Raw genomic sequence first — 18688 nt, 5'->3', positions numbered from 1 at the left:
TTGGTACCACTACAAATTTCGTTTTAGGGAAAGAATTTCAGAGAACAGAATTTAGAGGCTTATTTTTTGCCTTTTAAAAAAATATAAAATTTATATATAAAGTCTAAATCATTATAAAGGTGCATATGCAAAAGAAGCTACTGGTAGGAAAAACTGTAAACAAACTTTTTTTTTGTGAATATACGTATTTCACAGTATATTTTACTGTGAAATATAAATGGCACCTTTCAGCAACTGCTCCTTATGCCTGTAAGGAGGTTATTTTCCAGCTTCCATATTCTTACCTTATTTCTTATTTATTTTACCTTATTTTCTTATTTATTGAAAGACAAAAGTCATGTAGTGTGTGCCTCTGCCTGCCAGTCTGTCCTTTTCATCCGATAACTTAGAGACCTTTTAATTAATTCATTCAAATTTGAGTGAGGTCTGAAAAATAAATACATTACTCATAGCTTCTAGAATTTTCTTTTGAGAAATGTAAATTAATCAACAAGTATGAGAAAGACCAAAGACTGTCAGAACTCCAGGTTTAGGGCAAGTGTTCTGAAATTAGTGGGGGCCCAGCAGAATGCTTGTACTGTCTGGTTGTCAGCATGAAAATACATCCAGACTAATCAAAATGTGCCTGTCTCATGTCTGTTCAAATTGCCCTAGCAGATGTGCAGATAGGATTTTAGGAAACAATGGAGAGAGAGATCCTTCATGAAATCCAACTTCTTTAATTTGCCTTCTCACAGAACAATGGTTTATTTTTTATAGCTCCAAGGGCAACACACCTGGGATCAATTAACCTTGTAACAGTTCATGTTGTTGATGGGTCCAAAATAACTTTGGGTAATGAGAATATTGCATCAGTTTATTTTTCATCAATCTTTACTTTCTCTGCTTTTGCTATATGGCTAAACCTACAGTTTAATCAAAAGAAAAACTTTCATGTATCTTTGTCATGTTCATTTGTTAGTTACAGTCCAGTGCATGTAAAAAATGTTGCTGGTTTTAATTTTCCAGTCATTTTTCTTATTCATGTGATTCTTTGTAGAAATAAGTACTACATGTACAAGGCTGAGGAGTCACATATAAAGGCATTGCCTTATCATCTTTTCTGGTTTTGTCTGACTTACTAATGATACATATCTTACCAGACTTGAAAAGTCTTTTACATGTATAAAAGCATGATTTTCAGCCAGATTTCTAGCACTGACTCTTTTGTTTATGATTTGCACAGACAGTTTGAATTTCCTTTCCATCTGTGATGTCTTATGTTTAAAAGGAAATCATTTGCATTTGCTAAGCAGTAATATGTCCATTTTCAGTTCCCAATGAAACATACCACATTTCACCCAGGCCCAAAATTGGTCAAGCAACTGAAATTCCTTGGTTTGATACAGGTAATTTTTTAAGACTTTCTTAAGTTGTGGTGTTGAGAGTCTGTAGATCTTAAGTAAAATCAGTACAGTTTAATAGTCTGTTCATTATTACCTTTAAAACTGCTTCAAATACGCAATATGAAAATTTATTTTTCCCCTTATCAAATATTTTAGTTTATTGCTCTGAAAATGGGATTTGCACAGTATTGCCTCAAATCTTGAAGATTATGTGAAGTTTTTAAACCATATTAGAGCTGTGTATCGGATGCTCATTTATATAGTGTTGCAAACATTGATGCCGAGTTTCAACTTTTTTTTACAAAATCTAAATCTGTAAAACATCCCCAATCTAAATGTTAAAAATGAGTAATATGTTCTGGCCTGTATTTTCTCCGATGCTTTGGAGAGGCTGGATTAAGTGTTATGGGTCGAACATTTATTTGTCTTGACTATCAAATAGCCAGCTCTACTTAAAAAACCTGATTTACCGACGTTGCTAATTGGGCACATGGTAACAGTGACTATTGCTTATGCTTTCAGCTTCCACAGATCCCATAACATCTAGGGTGTCAAAATTATTTTGCAAGTGAAAGGCAACAATAAAAAAAGGTTGAGGGCTTCTGATTTCAGCCTTGCTGATGACACTGTTCTTCAGCTGCCCTGCACAGTGTCTGCATTGAATGCTCCCAGTTGTTTTCTCAGCAATATTTTAATGTCTCATAGTTTTATCTGAGTCTTTGGTTTGGGGGGTTTCAGTTCGGTGTTTTATTTTGAGGTTTTTTGTTTGTTTGTTTTTTACAGAACCTAATTAAATGTCTTAAGGCCATGGATACCTTGCAGAGCTAACTCTGTATCCATATACAGTTGGGTAACTGGCTGTAAATATTTTACATCTTTTTCCTAAACCTACATATGAATGTAACTGGTCAGACTGCATGATGGAGCCATCTGGCCACTAAAGAAACTAGCATTTTCCACATGCATTTTGGATTAGATCTCATAGAACTCTCATGTGTCCATTTTGCTGTATCACATTGGTGCATGGACCTTTTTGTCTGGCAAATTGCACTGCACTGTCCCTGTTCTGTTACACACAGCATTGAAACAGGACCTTATTTCTTTTAGCACCTCATAAAACTCATCTCACTTCTGCAAGACCGCAGCCTACGGATAAACCACAGACCAGACCTGGTAATAATTGTTTATTCAGTCTGGGATGGGGAGGAGATTAAATAGTTAATTAATTTTATCTATTCTTAGTGGAATTTTAAGTATTGCTGGGAGGGGAAAAAGGGGATAATTTTCAATCAATTAATAAGTCTAGTGGTAAACCCTTTCCAAATCAGAAAAAAAAAAAATTAAACCAAAAATACGTGTGTCATCACAGCAGGTTTTATTTCTTCTCTAGTGTGGAATTCTTGGCATCACATAGAAGTCTGTTTGGTACTCTTCTCATGGAACTTCTTTCTTTTTTTCTTCTTTTTCCTTTTCTTCTTTTTAAACTCTCTTACAGCTTTTAGGAGAACCACACTACCGCCACTAAGAACAAGAGCACCTGGACTGCCAAAGTGGATTATGCCAACAACAGGTAGAGTTCTGGGTTTGGGGTGGTTTTTTTTAATTTATCAATAAAAGACTAGAATGTGACTTGCCCAAGTAATCTTGAGCCCTGCAAAATATCTCACTGTGTTTTATTCTAGAATTTCATTCCTCAGAGTGGAATGTGTAATTGCTTCTACTGATCTTGTCATACAATTCCTGAGGGTGATTATGAAATTATATTGGCACTCAGTCTGTGTAAATTTACAGGTTTATTACTGTGTGGCTACTCTTCACTAATGCTTTCTAGATGTCAGATCCACAATAAGTTCTGGAAAGTGCTCCATTGAAAAAGATCACACATTTGTTTGAGCCCAAGTCAGGAGACTTGGTAGGGAAGCCTTAAAGCCATGGATCTCTCTAGTTACTGCCTGTGCCCGTGGTGTGTTCACATCAGACCTGCTGACACTCAGACCACGCAGTGTTTGGACTGTGCAGTATTCAGGCTTGGATACTTCAGCATCACAAAATTCCATGTTGGTGGATGGCAGACAACAGTGAGAGCTTCAATTTACATATCCTTAACCAACAGATAACAAATGTCCCTAACCACAAAGATTTATTAAAAGTACATGTCTTCTTGGGGGAAAAATAATTTATGCTTTTTCAGTTGGTCTTGATTTTTCCATCCAATCAACATAATATTTTCAGTGATAATTCATAATGAATCCATTTTTTTCTTTCCTAGAGCATTGATTTATTACATCAATACAAATAGCATTGGAGATTATTTTTTATACAGCCATTGATAATATTAAATATTAAATATTAAATATTAAATTAAATCTTGTACCAACAGTACAAGTTTAAAATAATAAATAATATAAATAAATAAATAATGTATATATTCAAGGCAAACGTTTAGCTGACCACCCACTAATAGTTCTATTGTCCCGTATTATTGCTGGTTCCTATTACTATTTCTGTGCTAGCTAGATTAGGATAGCCTGAGGGATATTCCATCTATTCTAAACATTTTTGCCTGTGTAATGTTTCTTTCTGCTATATTTGGCAATTTAATACCTGTTGCTGATCATAGAATGCCTTGAGCAACTCATTCCTGTACATTTTCACAAGCCCACCATGTTGTTAGAAATGGTAACATTTCTAACATTCTAAAAATTCAGCAGGGATTGGTGTATATTTAAATTTAAATAAATTTAACCTATTTAGAGTATGGCATACATTTCTGTATTACATATGGAGTGAATGCCTTCACTAGAGGTACAAGTTCTTTGACCTTTCATAGTCCTTCTGGTAAATTAAATAAGGCCATCAAATTCCAGACATCAGAGCCAGTTAAAGCATTAATTGCCTGATTTCAGTAGTTGTGGCTCAAAAGGTTTTGTTGCTAACTTGCACTGGAAATCACCTTATACAAGTGAGCTTTCTTATGTTTGATTACTGGAATAGGAGAATGCCCAAGGTCTCCAGGAGTTATCATATTATTAAATTATGCACTAACACACAATTACATTACACAGCATATTTAGCTTTCTCCCCTCTGGTCATAACTTCAGCAGAAGTATTTGGTAGGTTATTAAAAACACCTGCAAAAAATTAATACATGCTTAGTAAATCAGTAGTATAAGCACAATAGTAGTAAAACCTACATGGAGTTTTGTGTTAATGCTGGTTTAAGTTGCTAAGGTACTGTTTTAAGCAATCATATTGTAAGTGGCCCTCTTGGTGTGCCCATCATTTGTTATTATTTCCATGGCTTTGTAGTAGTGCTTGTTGCCAGGAAGAACTAGAGTTTCATTGTCGTAGATTGTGTCAGAAGTCACCACAAAACTACTAATTACTGGGCATGCTATGTGTACTCACTGGTAAATAAGTACCTTCTTTTAGAATTCTTCTGAAAAATGATACTTCCAGTAGTGGTTTCCACTGCCAAGTTAAATAAGTATATTTTTTTCTCTAAGTTAAAGAATCATGCTGTAGATGTCTTTTAGCTAAATTTTGTGTGCTGCCAAGTAAGCCCTTTAAGTCAAAGTATCCAAAATACCAAAGGCCTTTGTTATCTCCTGCCCACTTCTTTGTACCTGCAACCCCACTGCCACAACAGCTCATTGACATGTTTCTGTGAGTCTGCAACTTTCTTCTGAGAAGTGTAAGAGAAATCACCAATGAATTCATACGTTTATGTCATCTTGAGAGGGGACTGCAGCTTGTCACAACTTTTCAGTCTGTGCTTTTCTTGATGATCAGTAAGTGAAATCCCAAATCTTCTGTAAGGCAAGTACATCACAGCATTGAGCCAGTGTCTGAGACACAGGGCTGACTGTGCCCACAAAAATAAACTTGCACAAAAAGGAATTCAGGTAACCAATTCAAGAAATCTTCTCTATCTCTCCCAAGCAATGTGCAGTTAATTATCTATTGCAAAAGAATTCCTATGTCTGCAAAAGACACTAGGGAAAGAACTCTATAACCTGGAACCCCAAATCCTACCAGCTGAGCAAAGACAGAAAAGGTTCCTTTTTCACTCTTTTCTGTGGTTGGTTTATCAAAATCCTGAACTTTTGACCTAAGATGATCAGAATTTTTAAGTGGGCTGTTAGGAATATCCTCTATATGTGTAACAATATGTTTTCAGACTTACCTTTAGACATTACATCACTTATTCTTGGATATTCCGTTATTTGGACACCAGTCACCAGTTTGGATCTTTTCATTCCTTGCTGGACTGGCACTGCTGTTGATTTACTCCATTTCTTGCTCCTGGCTGGGCTTGTTAGCCTCAGTGCAAAGATGTTTCACCCCATGCAGGGAGGGTTGGCAGCTGCAGGTGATAAGCAGTGGAATTTGTTTTTTCCAGCACCAGCACATGGGGTTGTGGCTGGTTTCCTGGCAGGCTTCTCAGCCTCGAGGCCAGCTCTAGTGCCAGGTGGTAAACTGCACTGTGGAAAGGAGGCAGGGATTGCTTCCTCATGGCTAGCATTCCTTTTAGGTTTTTGTCATGTTTTAGCCATTTTCTCTAGAATGCCATTTTATTCAGATGGCTTTTCATGTTGGTGTATGTAATTTACCTTACTGGGTTGTTTTTTAATTTAATCCTAACCATGTAAATGCTGCTCCTGATCTACTGAGCTTTCTGACAAATGTCAGCAAACAAACTTTGAACAACATTTTTATTTCCCTTGTGAAATGGAGACATACATGGTTTTCATTAAAATGACCATTAACTTTTTGTTCTGTTTTCTTTTTATTTTTTAAACTGTGTGTGTATAGCCAAGTTCCAGAGGAACTCAAGTATAAAGGTATTACAGTTTATTTTATCAAGAGGACTTTTTTCAATATTTCCCTTTAAATGATCCACCCTCCTAATAGTATTCCTACAATTAAAGACATCAGAACCAGGAGAGGTTGGTTTAACATGTTCCAGACCCCATGAGTCTTTCCAGGAAAAAATATAGAATTAAAAGAAGACTCAAAGACATATGCAAGTAATAGATCTATTCTAAATTCTGGCTAAAAGTTTGGATGAACATGATAAGTGCTTTTAATAAGCAAGTTACATTAGGTAGAGTAAGGCAAATGCTATGACAAATTCAGCAAACTTTGGTTGTGCAGGTACCTTGTGTGAAAACATAAACTTTCATGTGACTTGAAGTACTCAAAATAGGAGATTTTGTCAACATGAAGGTATTGTGGTTTGAAACTTTGATTTATTTTTCATTACTACTTTACTGATGTCCGAACAGCAGTGCATGTTTCTGAAAAGAAAACAAAATTACTTCTTCCAGCTAGAACATGTGCAATATTTTGTTCATTCTCAGCTGACATAACTCAGAAAATATTATTAATCTAAATTTGATTCTAAGAAGCAGAATAGAGATTAATTTTCTGTAGAGACTGTAGCATGCACAAATAATTTAGGCTTGCTATACACACTTGAGTGATTTAATGTGAATTAGTCAATGTGCGACCACATTTTGTTGATATGTTCACTTAAAAGTGAGCTGAGAAACCGAACTTGCTCTAACTATACCTCATGATGTACAAGATTATTTTTTATTTTTTTTAAGGCTGGTGCTGGTCTTCTCATGCCTTTTCTTCCTTGAACATCATTCACATGAAACATTGATTATCACTCTGGTGCTTTGTATAGCTGAAGATCTAATTAATCTTTTTAATTATCTGAAGACAAATTGCAGTTATATAAAACCATAGGTATGATGTGTTCAGATATTTTATACGCAGGGACCAGGTCACCTGTGTCCATTTCCCAGCTTCCTGCAAGTCTTACTCCCAGTTTACTTTAATCTTCAGTAAAATATTTCTCATGTATGGACTGTGGATTTATAATGAACATGCAACAAAAAATGGTCAAATAGAAAGTAATTGAAAAATTATCTTCTTCACTCCATTAAAATATTAGTGAAATATCAAATCAAATTTAGATCCAGATTATAAATCTATGAAATCTTTAGCTGAAGTGATTAGGTTGTGTTGGAACAGGGTTGGAATTTGATAATTATAATAATATTGAGATTTTTTTTTAATATAATACATTTTAGGGGTTTTTGTCTAACATCCTGAGCAAGGGTGCAGGGGGGTTTTCCCACAAACATGATGAAGCTGCAATGCATCTTCTTGCTTTACTGGATAAAGTAAATATACTTACTTTATGTAGAGACAGGATATTAGTTTAACATTCTGGCTGTCCTATAAATACCAGCATGTGAAACAGTTGTTCTGCACCAGGAGTTGTGTTGATCTTTTAATGCCACTTACTTTTTTAAAAATGTGTTTATATAACTTTTAAGTAGGATTTTCTCTTATATGCAGACTGGATATTGTGTATACTTTGTCTACTGTACTCCAAACATGGTGAATAATTTGGTCCAGAATTGCTCTAACCATTAAATATGGAGGATGACCAGAGATCATATAATGGGGAGAAGAACTTTGTCCTTTGCAAAAATCAATGGACATTTTACTCTTTACACTAAAAAACTAGAATGTTCTCTCAACTCATTTTTCCACAAATAATCTTGGTTTAACTCATCTGTTACCTCTTCATCTTATTAATTTTCTCTTTCCAAATATACTTTACTTGAGGAATGTTTGAACTTAAACTGCAAACTTTGTAGAACCAGATCACTTTCCACTTACCTGAATAAGAAGATAATGGATATGACCAAGTTATCAGTAAAAACATGGATGAGACACTTGTTGGTTTTGCACATGATATCACCTGGAGTTTGAACATATTCAATATACAAATATACCATGACTTGGTGTCACACTGTAGATACTTATTTCATTTTTTTTTTTTTCACAGATGGCTTTTATACACCTGAGGCTACTCCCAGACCAATTGACATGGATGTCAAAAGACCTCCAGAATATGTTGACACCTGGCAAAGGCCAATTCCTGGTAAGGTTAATAAAACTAAATAACAGAGGAATTTTTAACAGTTGTTATTAAAAATAAAAACACTGCCTTTTCTGCACACAAAGCACCTCCACTGAGAAGAAAAAATAATTCATAATCATCCTCATCAATACACATTCTTGTGGCTTCAGGATTCTACTAAAAGAGATAATAATAATTTATAGTCACAACATAGTCACTTACATATGCTTAGTCACTACATATGGTAGAAATTTTCACCACCAGAGCTGTATCCTTATGGTCTAACAGCTACAATACGTAAGCACTGATTTTTTTAATGCTAATATTTTCCATATAGCAAAGGAGAATCAGGTAAAAGCATAACCAACTTGTACCCCCATGTATGAGGAAGTTTCATTGAATATTTGGATTGTTGGGAAAATTAGAACATTAGGCTTGAAGGAAAATAACAGCGTGGAGTAAATCAGGTTACAGGGGTTTTTTACATGTATAATACAAGACTTGTAAGGTTTACTCTTCTAGCAAATCTTGCAATCATGTGTTCAAATCTAAATATTTTAACTGAAACATACATACCACAGGTAAGTACCCTGATGTATAAATAATTTCTCTGTTTCATAAGCATAATCAAGCACAAAATTTGCTTTAGTTGTGGTTTTTTCTGACATAGAAACTGACTGAAAATGAAATCTTTTGTTTTACTCTTGGATTTACTACTCAGCTGCAGATGTTCTTTTTAGGTGGCTTCTTTTTGAGAACATGTTACTGGATTTTAAAACACTAATTTATAAACTGCTGTGTGTTCCTAATCCCTGTTGGATTTCCTTTGCACCTAATTTACCTCTACAAAGATAAGAGCCTATCTTGATGGCCAGGTTCTGATGTTTTATCATTTTTTAGTTTATTCAGTCTGACTACTGTACTTTGCAAAGATTAAATCTAGTCTGATGTACTCTTAGCAGCAGCTGAAGGCCAAATGCAAAATCAAAATAAGGATGATACTCTGCACTTTTTGTTACTGAATGTCAGGCAGTGGTGTTTCCTTAAGTAAATCCAACTTGTGATTTCCAGAGACTTGAAGGTTTTTTATGCACATAGATTTGGGGGGACATTAAGACCAACTTTTACTTGTTTTATGACATTTGATGTCTAAAGTTAAGCTTTTAGAGCTTTGAGGTCAGTCAATACCTTGAACTGCAGTCATAAAAGGCAGTTGGGTATGGTTGTGAAATTAGCTACTACTGTTTCATAATTTTCTTGTATTACTGGAGTCTCATCTCTCTTCATGTGGCTTTAACATGTATATCAAAATTCATGGAATTGTAGAATGATTTGGGTAAGAACGAAAGTTTAAAGATCAAAGAGCTCCACTCACCTGCCTTGGGAGGGACACCTTCCGCCAAACCAGGTTGCTTCAAGCCCCATCCAACGGTGCCAGGGATGGGACAGCCACAGTTTCTCTGGGCAACCTACTCCAGTGCCTCGCCACCCTCACAGTAAAGAATTTCTTCCTAAAATCTAATCCAAACCAACTCTCTTCCAGTGTATATTATTATCTAATATAAATCTACCCTTTAAACAGTTTAAAACTCTCTCTCCTTGTCTCCTACCATTGTTAGAAACCCTTTCTCCATTTCTCTCACAAGCCCTCTGTAAGTACTGCACGTTGCACTAAGGTCTCTCTGGAGCCTTCTCCTCATTAAACAACCCCAACTCTCTGAGGTTCTTCATAGCAGAAGGGCTCCAGCCCTCTGATGGATTTTGTGGCCCTTCCATGGACTTGTTCTAACAGGTCTGTGTTGTTGTTTTTCTGGAGACCGCCACAGCTGGATGCAGCACTCCAGCAGAGGGGTAGAATCACCTCCCCTGCCCTGCTGGCCACGCTCCTTCTGGTGCAGCCCGGGATAAAAATGGCTTTCTGGGCTGTGAGCCCACATTGCTGGTTTGTCTCTAGTTTTTCATTCACCAGTATCCTCAAGTCCATACCTGCAGAGCAGGGCTGTTTATATCTTTAATCTAGCCAGCGCTGAGACTGGTCATTGCACCCAATCCAGGAGCTAGATTTTGTGCTTGGCTGTAATGGACTTTATGAGGTTTGCTTTGGCCACTGCTCAACCTGCTAGAGTTGTCTGGATGGGATCCTTCCCTCCAATGTCCACTGCACAGCCAGCTTGGTATCATCCACAGAATTGCTGAGGGTGCCCCCATTCCCATTCTGTATGTCACCAATAAAGATGTCTGCCCTAAAAGACTGTTCATCCTTCTCTTTCATCAAGAGAGTCTGAGTTAAGGACTCCCAATCCATAAAGAAGCCTAGAGATTAATTAAATAAGAACATTTCACCATGTTGTTGTCCTTACAAGAATCTACACTCATGAAATCCCTAAATTCTGTTGTGCATCCTAGCTTACAAGTTCAGTCTCCACACACTGATAATTAGATTTTGTAGCGTCATCGACTAGCACCCAAATCATTGTTGGAAGTAGCAGAAGGGAAAAGAAGGAATTCTTGTTTTTCCAGAGTACACTTCAGTAGATTCTATTGTGACCCAGTACTCTGAATGTTTTGTTTTAGTTATGTGCAACTGTTGTAGTTATGCTGCTCAGAAAATATTATAGAAACCACTGGGAAGTCAATACTTGCACATTTTTACTTCATAAATACCTTGGACAACCCCCCTCTCTAATTATGAGCAGGGGGAAAAGTAATGATGAATACTACCATATAGTAATATATAGGATATGATGACATATACACAAAAATGTATTATATTTTTTCTGGCCTTAAGCATATTTTTTTCATCTCCATCTGGAAATTAAGAATTACTATGAAACCTACAAATGCTATTTTCAAAACCACTACATCCTCCTAAATTAGATAGAGCATTATTTTCTGTCTTGATCTGAGTGATTTAAAAAAAAATAAATCCACTGTTTTATAAGTGACTACAAGAGTCCAAAAAGGAAAAGAGAAGAGAGAGAGAGAGATGGAGATATTCCTGGTTGCATATTGTAATTATTTCCAAAAAAGCTCTCCTAAATCATCTTTGGATTTGCTCCCTTCTCGCCCACAGTCTCTCTATTTATAGGGTGAGCCAAGGACTGATACACAGGACCTGAGGTACCTTATGGTGCCAGTAATTCAGTATCAGGCAACTTGCAGAGTTGTTGACATTGGCAGTCTTATGATAATTATACTACTCTTGAGGATTTTCTCCTTTTAGGTACAAAAAGGCTTTTGTTACATAAATGTGTTGCACATGTCTCCTGGATTTTCTTAAGGAAAGAAGGGCAAAGGTGAATAGTGGAACAAAAATCTTTGCCTTTCCTTTGCATAATAAAATCCTTCATAATTGTCTGGAAAGTACAGTAAAAGGATTTGTAAGTATGAATTAAGGGGCTTATGTTTTCCTTTTATACCTCACTGTCAAAAGAAATTATCAGATAAATGTGGTGGGTACTGGCTGGAGCTGCACATTGAAATAACCAAGTTGAGTGCTTCAGAAATTTCAACAATGGTAATTGTCTTTAGCTGTGTCAGTGTATGAGGTGACAGAAACTTTTTTCAGTTTTGAATGACCTAGAATAAAGTGTTCCTAATGATAATTTCATTTTCTTACACATTTTGCTTCAAGCTGAGGGTGGCCAGTTGTATTAGTCAGAAAGTACAAGAGGTCAGAAATTTTGTGAGTAGGATACTGAAGATGTTTCCTAGCACATTGAGATGGTGTTTGTTGTGTGAAGATGTATCCATTTGAATGCCAAAAATTACTGTCAACAAAAATGAGTAACTACACAGAAAGTGAGTCACCGAAACACCTGTGCAAAATCTCAAAGGAACTACATTTTTTCAGTGTAAACTTTTTGTAAAACTTCATGGCACACAGTTCTCAGAGATTTAAGGCTGAAAATGTAGCTCAGATCATCTCCTAATCTCACCTCTCCACTTTTGATATTAAATCAGATATGAAACATTGCTTGAGAAGTCAGAATACAACTTCTAGTGTGTTTCTGCTTTGATGGAATTTGATGTTAAATAATTAATAATGCTGTCTTGTAATGTCATTCAGTGACTCTACCACCTGGCCCTCAGCACCCTCCTATTCCTCCTGCCAGACCTACACCAATGAGAAGAAAACCTCTGCCTCCTAACACCGTCACTGGTAAACCAGGGAGCCCAGGTATTTCAGCCTTTTCAGCATAATCATTTTATTGTGTGTGAGATAAAACTGGCTAGCAGGGTATAGGAGACTTCTATAGCATAGATTTCTTTGATCTGTGATATCTGTAGAAACTAGTCTTTTGGAACATACAGGCCTTGTGGTTTTTTGTCTTCTTACAAAAACTTTGTTTCTTTTTTTTCCCCCTAACCTAGTTATATCAAAATCACACCTAGTAAAGAAGCTGAAAGCAAAATAGCACACTCCAAGTCATCCTTTAAGATCAACCTTAAGAATATTTCTTGTCTACTAATATGATTTTTTGTTATTTAATGTGCATGTTGGATGGGAGATGTTGACTATCATGCTTCAGTGCCTAGCTATTTTATATATATATATATGTGGTACATCCATTAACCACTGCAAAAATGAGCTAATAGTCACCCAGACAACTGACTGCACTGGGAGTCTATTATATATACTGGGAAGTAGAGCAAGCTGAGTTGTTCCATGTGAAGAGTTTAGCTTGATTATTGTGCTATTGATTGTTGTACTCTGGCTTCTCAGTATTGGTTTAAGAGGACACAGAAAATGTCACCTTTCCTATTTTATTTTAAGTTAATCCTGAAGCAGGTATTCAGTATCCACATGGATGTTCTGGCAGTGGATTCTATATAAGAATCCTTAGGCTAACATTACTCCACATAGTCAGAAACTATCATTTCCTTAAGCTTAACATCATGACAGCTTTTTTCCTCTTCATATTGATCTCTGTAGTTCCTTGGAGGTACAAAGGTGTTTATACATTAGAATATACAGCTATATATGAATATACAGCTCTACTGGATTTCCTATCGTGGTTTTTTGTTGTTGTTTGTTTATTTTATTTGGGACTTTATCTGCTATTAAAGTGCTAAAGACCTAAATAATACTTAAGTATTTTGTGTGTCAGATGAGTAGCAAGAATCTCCAGGATGGATGAGACAATCTATATATTTATTCATCAGCAGAGCCAAGATTGAAATACTGTGTCTGTACTTGTTGTTGTTGGGTGGTGTTTCCTTAGCAATAGTTCCCAGAAAACAGAAGACCTCCTCAGTCTTAAACCTGATATATTTTCTTTAGCTTGTATTGGGATCTATACTAATTTGCTCCAGTAAGTGTCTAATTAATTTACCAGTGTTTTGAAATTTCAACAAAATTTTCAATTTTTCCTGACAGTGGAGGCCAGGTTATGTGGTAGTCAGTATTTACCATACCTTCCTAGGCTTTCAAGATGGAATAAATTGCTTAAATGATCTGGTTCTTCCTTGTGGGGACAGTAGATTTTCCTTCTTCTGTGTTTCCTGGTGTTTTATCCAGCTTAGTTTTAAACATTGTAATTTTGTTTCTTCTGGTTCCCTGGAAAGAGATACAGTTCCACTGTACCAACAGGAAAAATTTGCCTCAATGTTCTTGGATTTTTCCCGTCAGAATTCTGTCCTATTTCTCATTAACACTGTGATTAATTCCTTACTTGCATCTTTCTAACTCATCCAGTGGATATTATGGAAAGGTTTCTATGCAGACATTAAGTCTCCTGAATGGATAAAAAGAAATGGAAATGAGAGTTCCAGAAACTTTGTGAAACTGAACTCTAGCGAGAATATTTCAGATTTCCACTTCATTAAGAAAATTAGTGGAAAGTAGGGATTTTTGTTGCCTTAAACTTGGCTCTCCAGAGTTCTGCCTTCAGTTACCACATTCTGTGTCATATATGATGGGGAGGTAACTCCATTATGTAGTTCTTGACTCTTCAGAGTTCAGATTTCGCTGTCATATCATGGTTATCTGGGAGTATCTGCATGTTTTATGAATTTAATTCTTGTCTTTTACAGCCATTATGCAAGAAATCAAGACCTTTACCATGGATTGTTTGCCTCTTAGAAACCTGTTTTCTTTATTAGGTGGTAACAGCTGAAGAATAACAGCAATGTCACATAATCTGAAATACTTTTTTTAAATAGTTGTCTAACTATAGGTGATAATATTGCCTCTATCAGTTAGTTTCTGTCCAGACTTATGGAACCTACTACAGAAATTATTTCAGCAAGAAAATTTTTCTTCTTGAATGATATAGTGCTATAAATGTTGAAAATGCTGGACTTGGCTGCCTTTTCTTTGCTTTCATTTGAGGTTTTTCTTAATTTCATTTAGTGTAAGCTCCAGCACTGTTCTGTGGTTAAACTCTTAATGCAGACCACAGTTAAGGACTCAGTGTTTATCACTAGAAATGTTCAGCACCACTAATGTCTGTGCTATATTGAGAGCAGAAATTAATTAATATTACCTATATTTGAGGGAAGAATCTCCAAGTTTCAGTTGCTGACTTCAGCTATTGTGCCTTGCAACTCAGGAAGAAATGTGCTCTTTATTCAAGGAACAGCAATGTCAGAGCTGGTCATTTTGCATCCTTTTACCAGTCTGTGTAGGATGGTTCTGTGCATTAAACCAGGTTATATTCTAGACAACTAAAGTCCTCCAAACAACCTCAAAGTAGCACAGAAATTTCTTACTGGGTTTCAGGATTAGGTTACGTTTGCAACTAGCACAGTTCAGAACTTTCCTGAATCCAGCTGAGGGATTACTAGGATTTGAATGTAAATATTTGTTTCATGAAGCAGTTGTCACAAACTGAGTTCTCTTAGAAAATGAGAAAGCTGTTTGACTCCTTCAAATGCTGAATGTCTTGTTGCTACAAGTCCCTCCATCTGTCACTGTAGCTAAGCCTGCTGGACCAACACCACCTGTGAGGACAGGAACATTATATAAGACACCAACAGCTTTTGCAACTCCAGAGTACTATGGTAAGCATGTTAAAAACAGTTCTGGTTTCTTCTTTTTCTTCCTTTTAATTTTTTTTTTTTTTTTTTTTTTTTTTTTTTTTTTTTTTGTGATTTACATTAAGGTTTCCATTTTTCTTTTGCTTCCCTTCCCTGAACTTTATTGATGCGCTGTATATTCAACATAAGAAATTATTGTGTCTGGAGTGATTCTGATTTCTTTTATGCCTTTACTTTTCTGATTTGACTGACTGAGATCTAGCTCGCTTCTTGTCTTGGTAATTGAGAACATGACAAGGCTTCCATTTTCCTAGAAATCCATACATGCTTAGCAGGCTTTCAATACTGCTCTGTGGCCATTTAAAGCTGTGCAAAGATTGGACAAGGCACTTCTTTACCTGGATGTTTCAATTTTCCCAGGACATAAACTCAACATGTTATTTGCCAGTGGCTGACAGTGCTCATCCTTTATTTGATCAAACTGCCACCATTTAAACTGAAAAAAATTGTAGTAGTGCAATCATAGTGGTCAGAGGGTAATTTGCCCTTTATAAAACTGGGAGCTGATTACAAATTCAGAGCTAAGTCTTTCCAAGGTGGCACACAGTAATAGGTTTGGAGGAGGATTTGCTTAGAATTTTTGGGCCCAAATGTGCAGTTCTTGGTATATTGCCATAAATGATGCTGCTTCTAATTTTCCTGGATTTATAGTGATTCTTAAATTCTTGTCTCCTTACAATGCTCATGAACTCACTGTGACCCACAGTGCCCAGAAAAGCATGCTGGATGCTAGATTTATTTATAAATGCTTCTTGGGAAGGTATTGTGTTTTATCTGTTGAGGTCCATTTTAATATTTGCATCATGTTCAGTGCAGTGGCTGATTAATACAACATTGTATCATGAATCCTGACTGCTTTAGCACATTTTTCTTCACCACTATATTTGCTTTCAATTCCCTTCAAATTTTGTTGTAGTTGTACACTCTGAAGACAGAATTTTTTTTTCCTTATTGTTATTTTTAGAGAAGTTACTGTGCCAATGTAATAGTTCTATATATCCCAGGAATATCAAAAAAGCTCCAAGCTAAACATCCAGCACAGTGCAAAAACCTCCTTTTTCCATGGCTGACCTACTTCTTCCTTACCAAAAAATTAAGCTAAAGCAAATGCAAGACAATGGTCTAAAAAGTATTTTATATATATTACATTAATTGAATCAAGCTGCAGTCATTAAATCTGTCATTTTGATTATGGCTGGCTGTACTAGCAGGTAAGTACAGGGTTTACACAGCATCACAGAAAAAACACCTAAAATGAAGAGCCAGATCTGCCAGCAAATGTCTACCATTTATCTATTCTTATAATTATTTAAAATGCCAAAGGAACTGTGAAATGATTCAGTTCTAACACTGAAATTTTGTATTTATTGCAAATTATAACTGTGTTTTCTACAGTTGATGCAACAGTCTTCAGCTCAAGTCCTACATCAGAAACAGATTCTTCAGGAAAACCAAGGTACCAAGGTAGGATGTTCATAGCTGTGGTATTTTTATTTCAGGGAGCATGTGAAGTCTGAGCTATTTTGCATCAAATTATCTTATTTGAGTATTCAAAGGCCAACATTTTATTTGATTCTATGTCACTTCAGTGGCAGATGTAAGAGCTGCAGTACAAACCAGCATTTTCTGGACTGAAGTTGTTGCTCCTTGTGGTGAAACAAAAGTGTATGTCTTTGTATTAGCATACCCGTCAAAAGCTGCAAGTAGAATTATAGTCTCATTTTACTATAGAAGAAATAAAGTTGATTTTTTAAATTTTGTGACAGATTTTAATTCTTTCAAACAGTGTGTATCACCTGCTAATATCTTCAGAGTGCCATTTCATCAGTGGTGGCAGGGAGTGAAGCAGTGCAGATTCCAGGTCGAACAATAATAAGAAAAATTTTAAAACAAGGAAAAAACCAAAAACAAAAACATAAAATCCAAAACAAATAGATAAAAATGAGAACAAGCAGCTTCATATTGAATATATGGGGTTTATTCTGGAAGCTTTGTGTTTCACTTGTGCAGACTTTTACTTGGTGTCCTGAGATGGATGTTGTGCACCAGGTGAAATGGCACTGCCATTTTTTAAATACACTCTATAGAATAACAGCTCTTTCCTATATTGTTCTTAGCCCCCCATGTCAAGTACATGAAGAAGGATGATGATGTGCCTTGCTCCATCACAAGCTCTCTTGAACATTTTCCCCAAGAAGAAGTTGGCAGCAAGGAAGAACCCACTCGTCCTCCCCAGAATCCTCCAACCAACCTCACAGTGGTGACTGTAGAGGGCTGTCCATCCTTTGTCATATTGGATTGGGAAAAACCAGATAATGACACTGTTACTGGTTGGTTTAATTTCTTTCCTCCGTTGTCTGATAATACAGCATTTCCAGCTTAATTTACTTTCACAGTAGTTTTTTGTCATTTAAAAGTACTTTAATCTCCAGGGATTAAAGGAGCCCAGTGGTTTGGGGTATTCTTGTGCTACTCCAGTGTGGATAAGAAAATGCTACTAGATAATAACAAGATTTGTACAACAAGGATCATTGGTGTCAGTGATGACATGAAAAAACATTTAAGAAATATGACTCTCTATCTCCTCCAATTTTCTGGCTCCTCTCTGTACAGGATCTGGTAAGATCTAGTCAAGAAGTTCCAACAATACAGCAGCATATCTAGATGCACACACATAATGTAGGCATCTTTCTTGACCTGAGGCTGTTGTTTCACAGTGGGCCAGGCACAATCAAAGCTTACACCCATCTAGTATGTCAGTAGAACTTTGCCAGCATAATACTTGCAGTATTATGACCCACTGCAAGAGGGTCCACAAGCCCACTCTGTTAAAAGAGTCTGTTTTTTCTTTCATTTCTCAAGGAAGGGGTTTATATTAGGAATAAATGCCTGTGAGTGATTCAGGGCTCAGCACACAGACAGGTAAACATGCAAGATGGCCATTCTTAATTCTTCCATCTTCTGTATTTCAACATTGGCTGACAAAAATTGAACATTGAAATTAACTGACAACTCAGTTAATGACTCATCACAATCAATTCTGAATTCAAGAGAAGGCATTGAATCCTGTTTTCTGAAAACAGTGATTGCTTCATATTGGCACCAGTACAACATTACTTGTTTAGACAGACTTAAACCAGTTTTGCTGCCATCCCTTTCTATTTTTGTAGTTTATGCATGTTTTTCCAATCATCTTATTTAGGCATCGCATCTCTTTTTTAAAAATAAATGTGCTGTTTCAGATAGAAATGTGGAAACAGAAAACATAATTTGTTGCATCATTTTGCCTTTTGAATGCTTACTTTGCTTGACTTTA

General features: G+C 36.1%; 1 protein-coding gene across 37 annotated transcripts in view; it reads left to right on the top strand.

The window, feature by feature from the left end:
* ABI3BP (ABI family member 3 binding protein) overlaps window positions 1-18688 on the top strand; it is a 137513-nt gene that overhangs the window by 99389 nt on the left and 19436 nt on the right. For 33 of the 37 annotated variants that reach the window (XM_063148142.1, XM_063148141.1, XM_063148143.1 and 30 more), the window contains 9 exons: window positions 760-834; window positions 1314-1388; window positions 2493-2558; window positions 2881-2955; window positions 8257-8352; window positions 12401-12511; window positions 15253-15336; window positions 16768-16836; window positions 17490-17702. In XM_063148142.1, coding sequence (XP_063004212.1) covers window positions 760-834; window positions 1314-1388; window positions 2493-2558; window positions 2881-2955; window positions 8257-8352; window positions 12401-12511; window positions 15253-15336; window positions 16768-16836; window positions 17490-17702 — 864 coding nt within the window. The remainder of the gene's footprint in view (window positions 1-759; window positions 835-1313; window positions 1389-2492; window positions 2559-2880; window positions 2956-8256; window positions 8353-12400; window positions 12512-15252; window positions 15337-16767; window positions 16837-17489; window positions 17703-18688) is intronic. The other 4 variants (XM_063148134.1, XM_063148132.1, XM_063148127.1 and 1 more) reach the window with 1 other exon arrangement.

This window comes from Melospiza melodia, chromosome 2 (assembly GCF_035770615.1).
Source record: "Melospiza melodia melodia isolate bMelMel2 chromosome 2, bMelMel2.pri, whole genome shotgun sequence".
In the NCBI taxonomy this organism is placed as follows: Eukaryota; Metazoa; Chordata; class Aves; order Passeriformes; family Passerellidae; genus Melospiza; species Melospiza melodia.
This window is presented reverse-complemented; position numbering and strand designations above follow the sequence as displayed.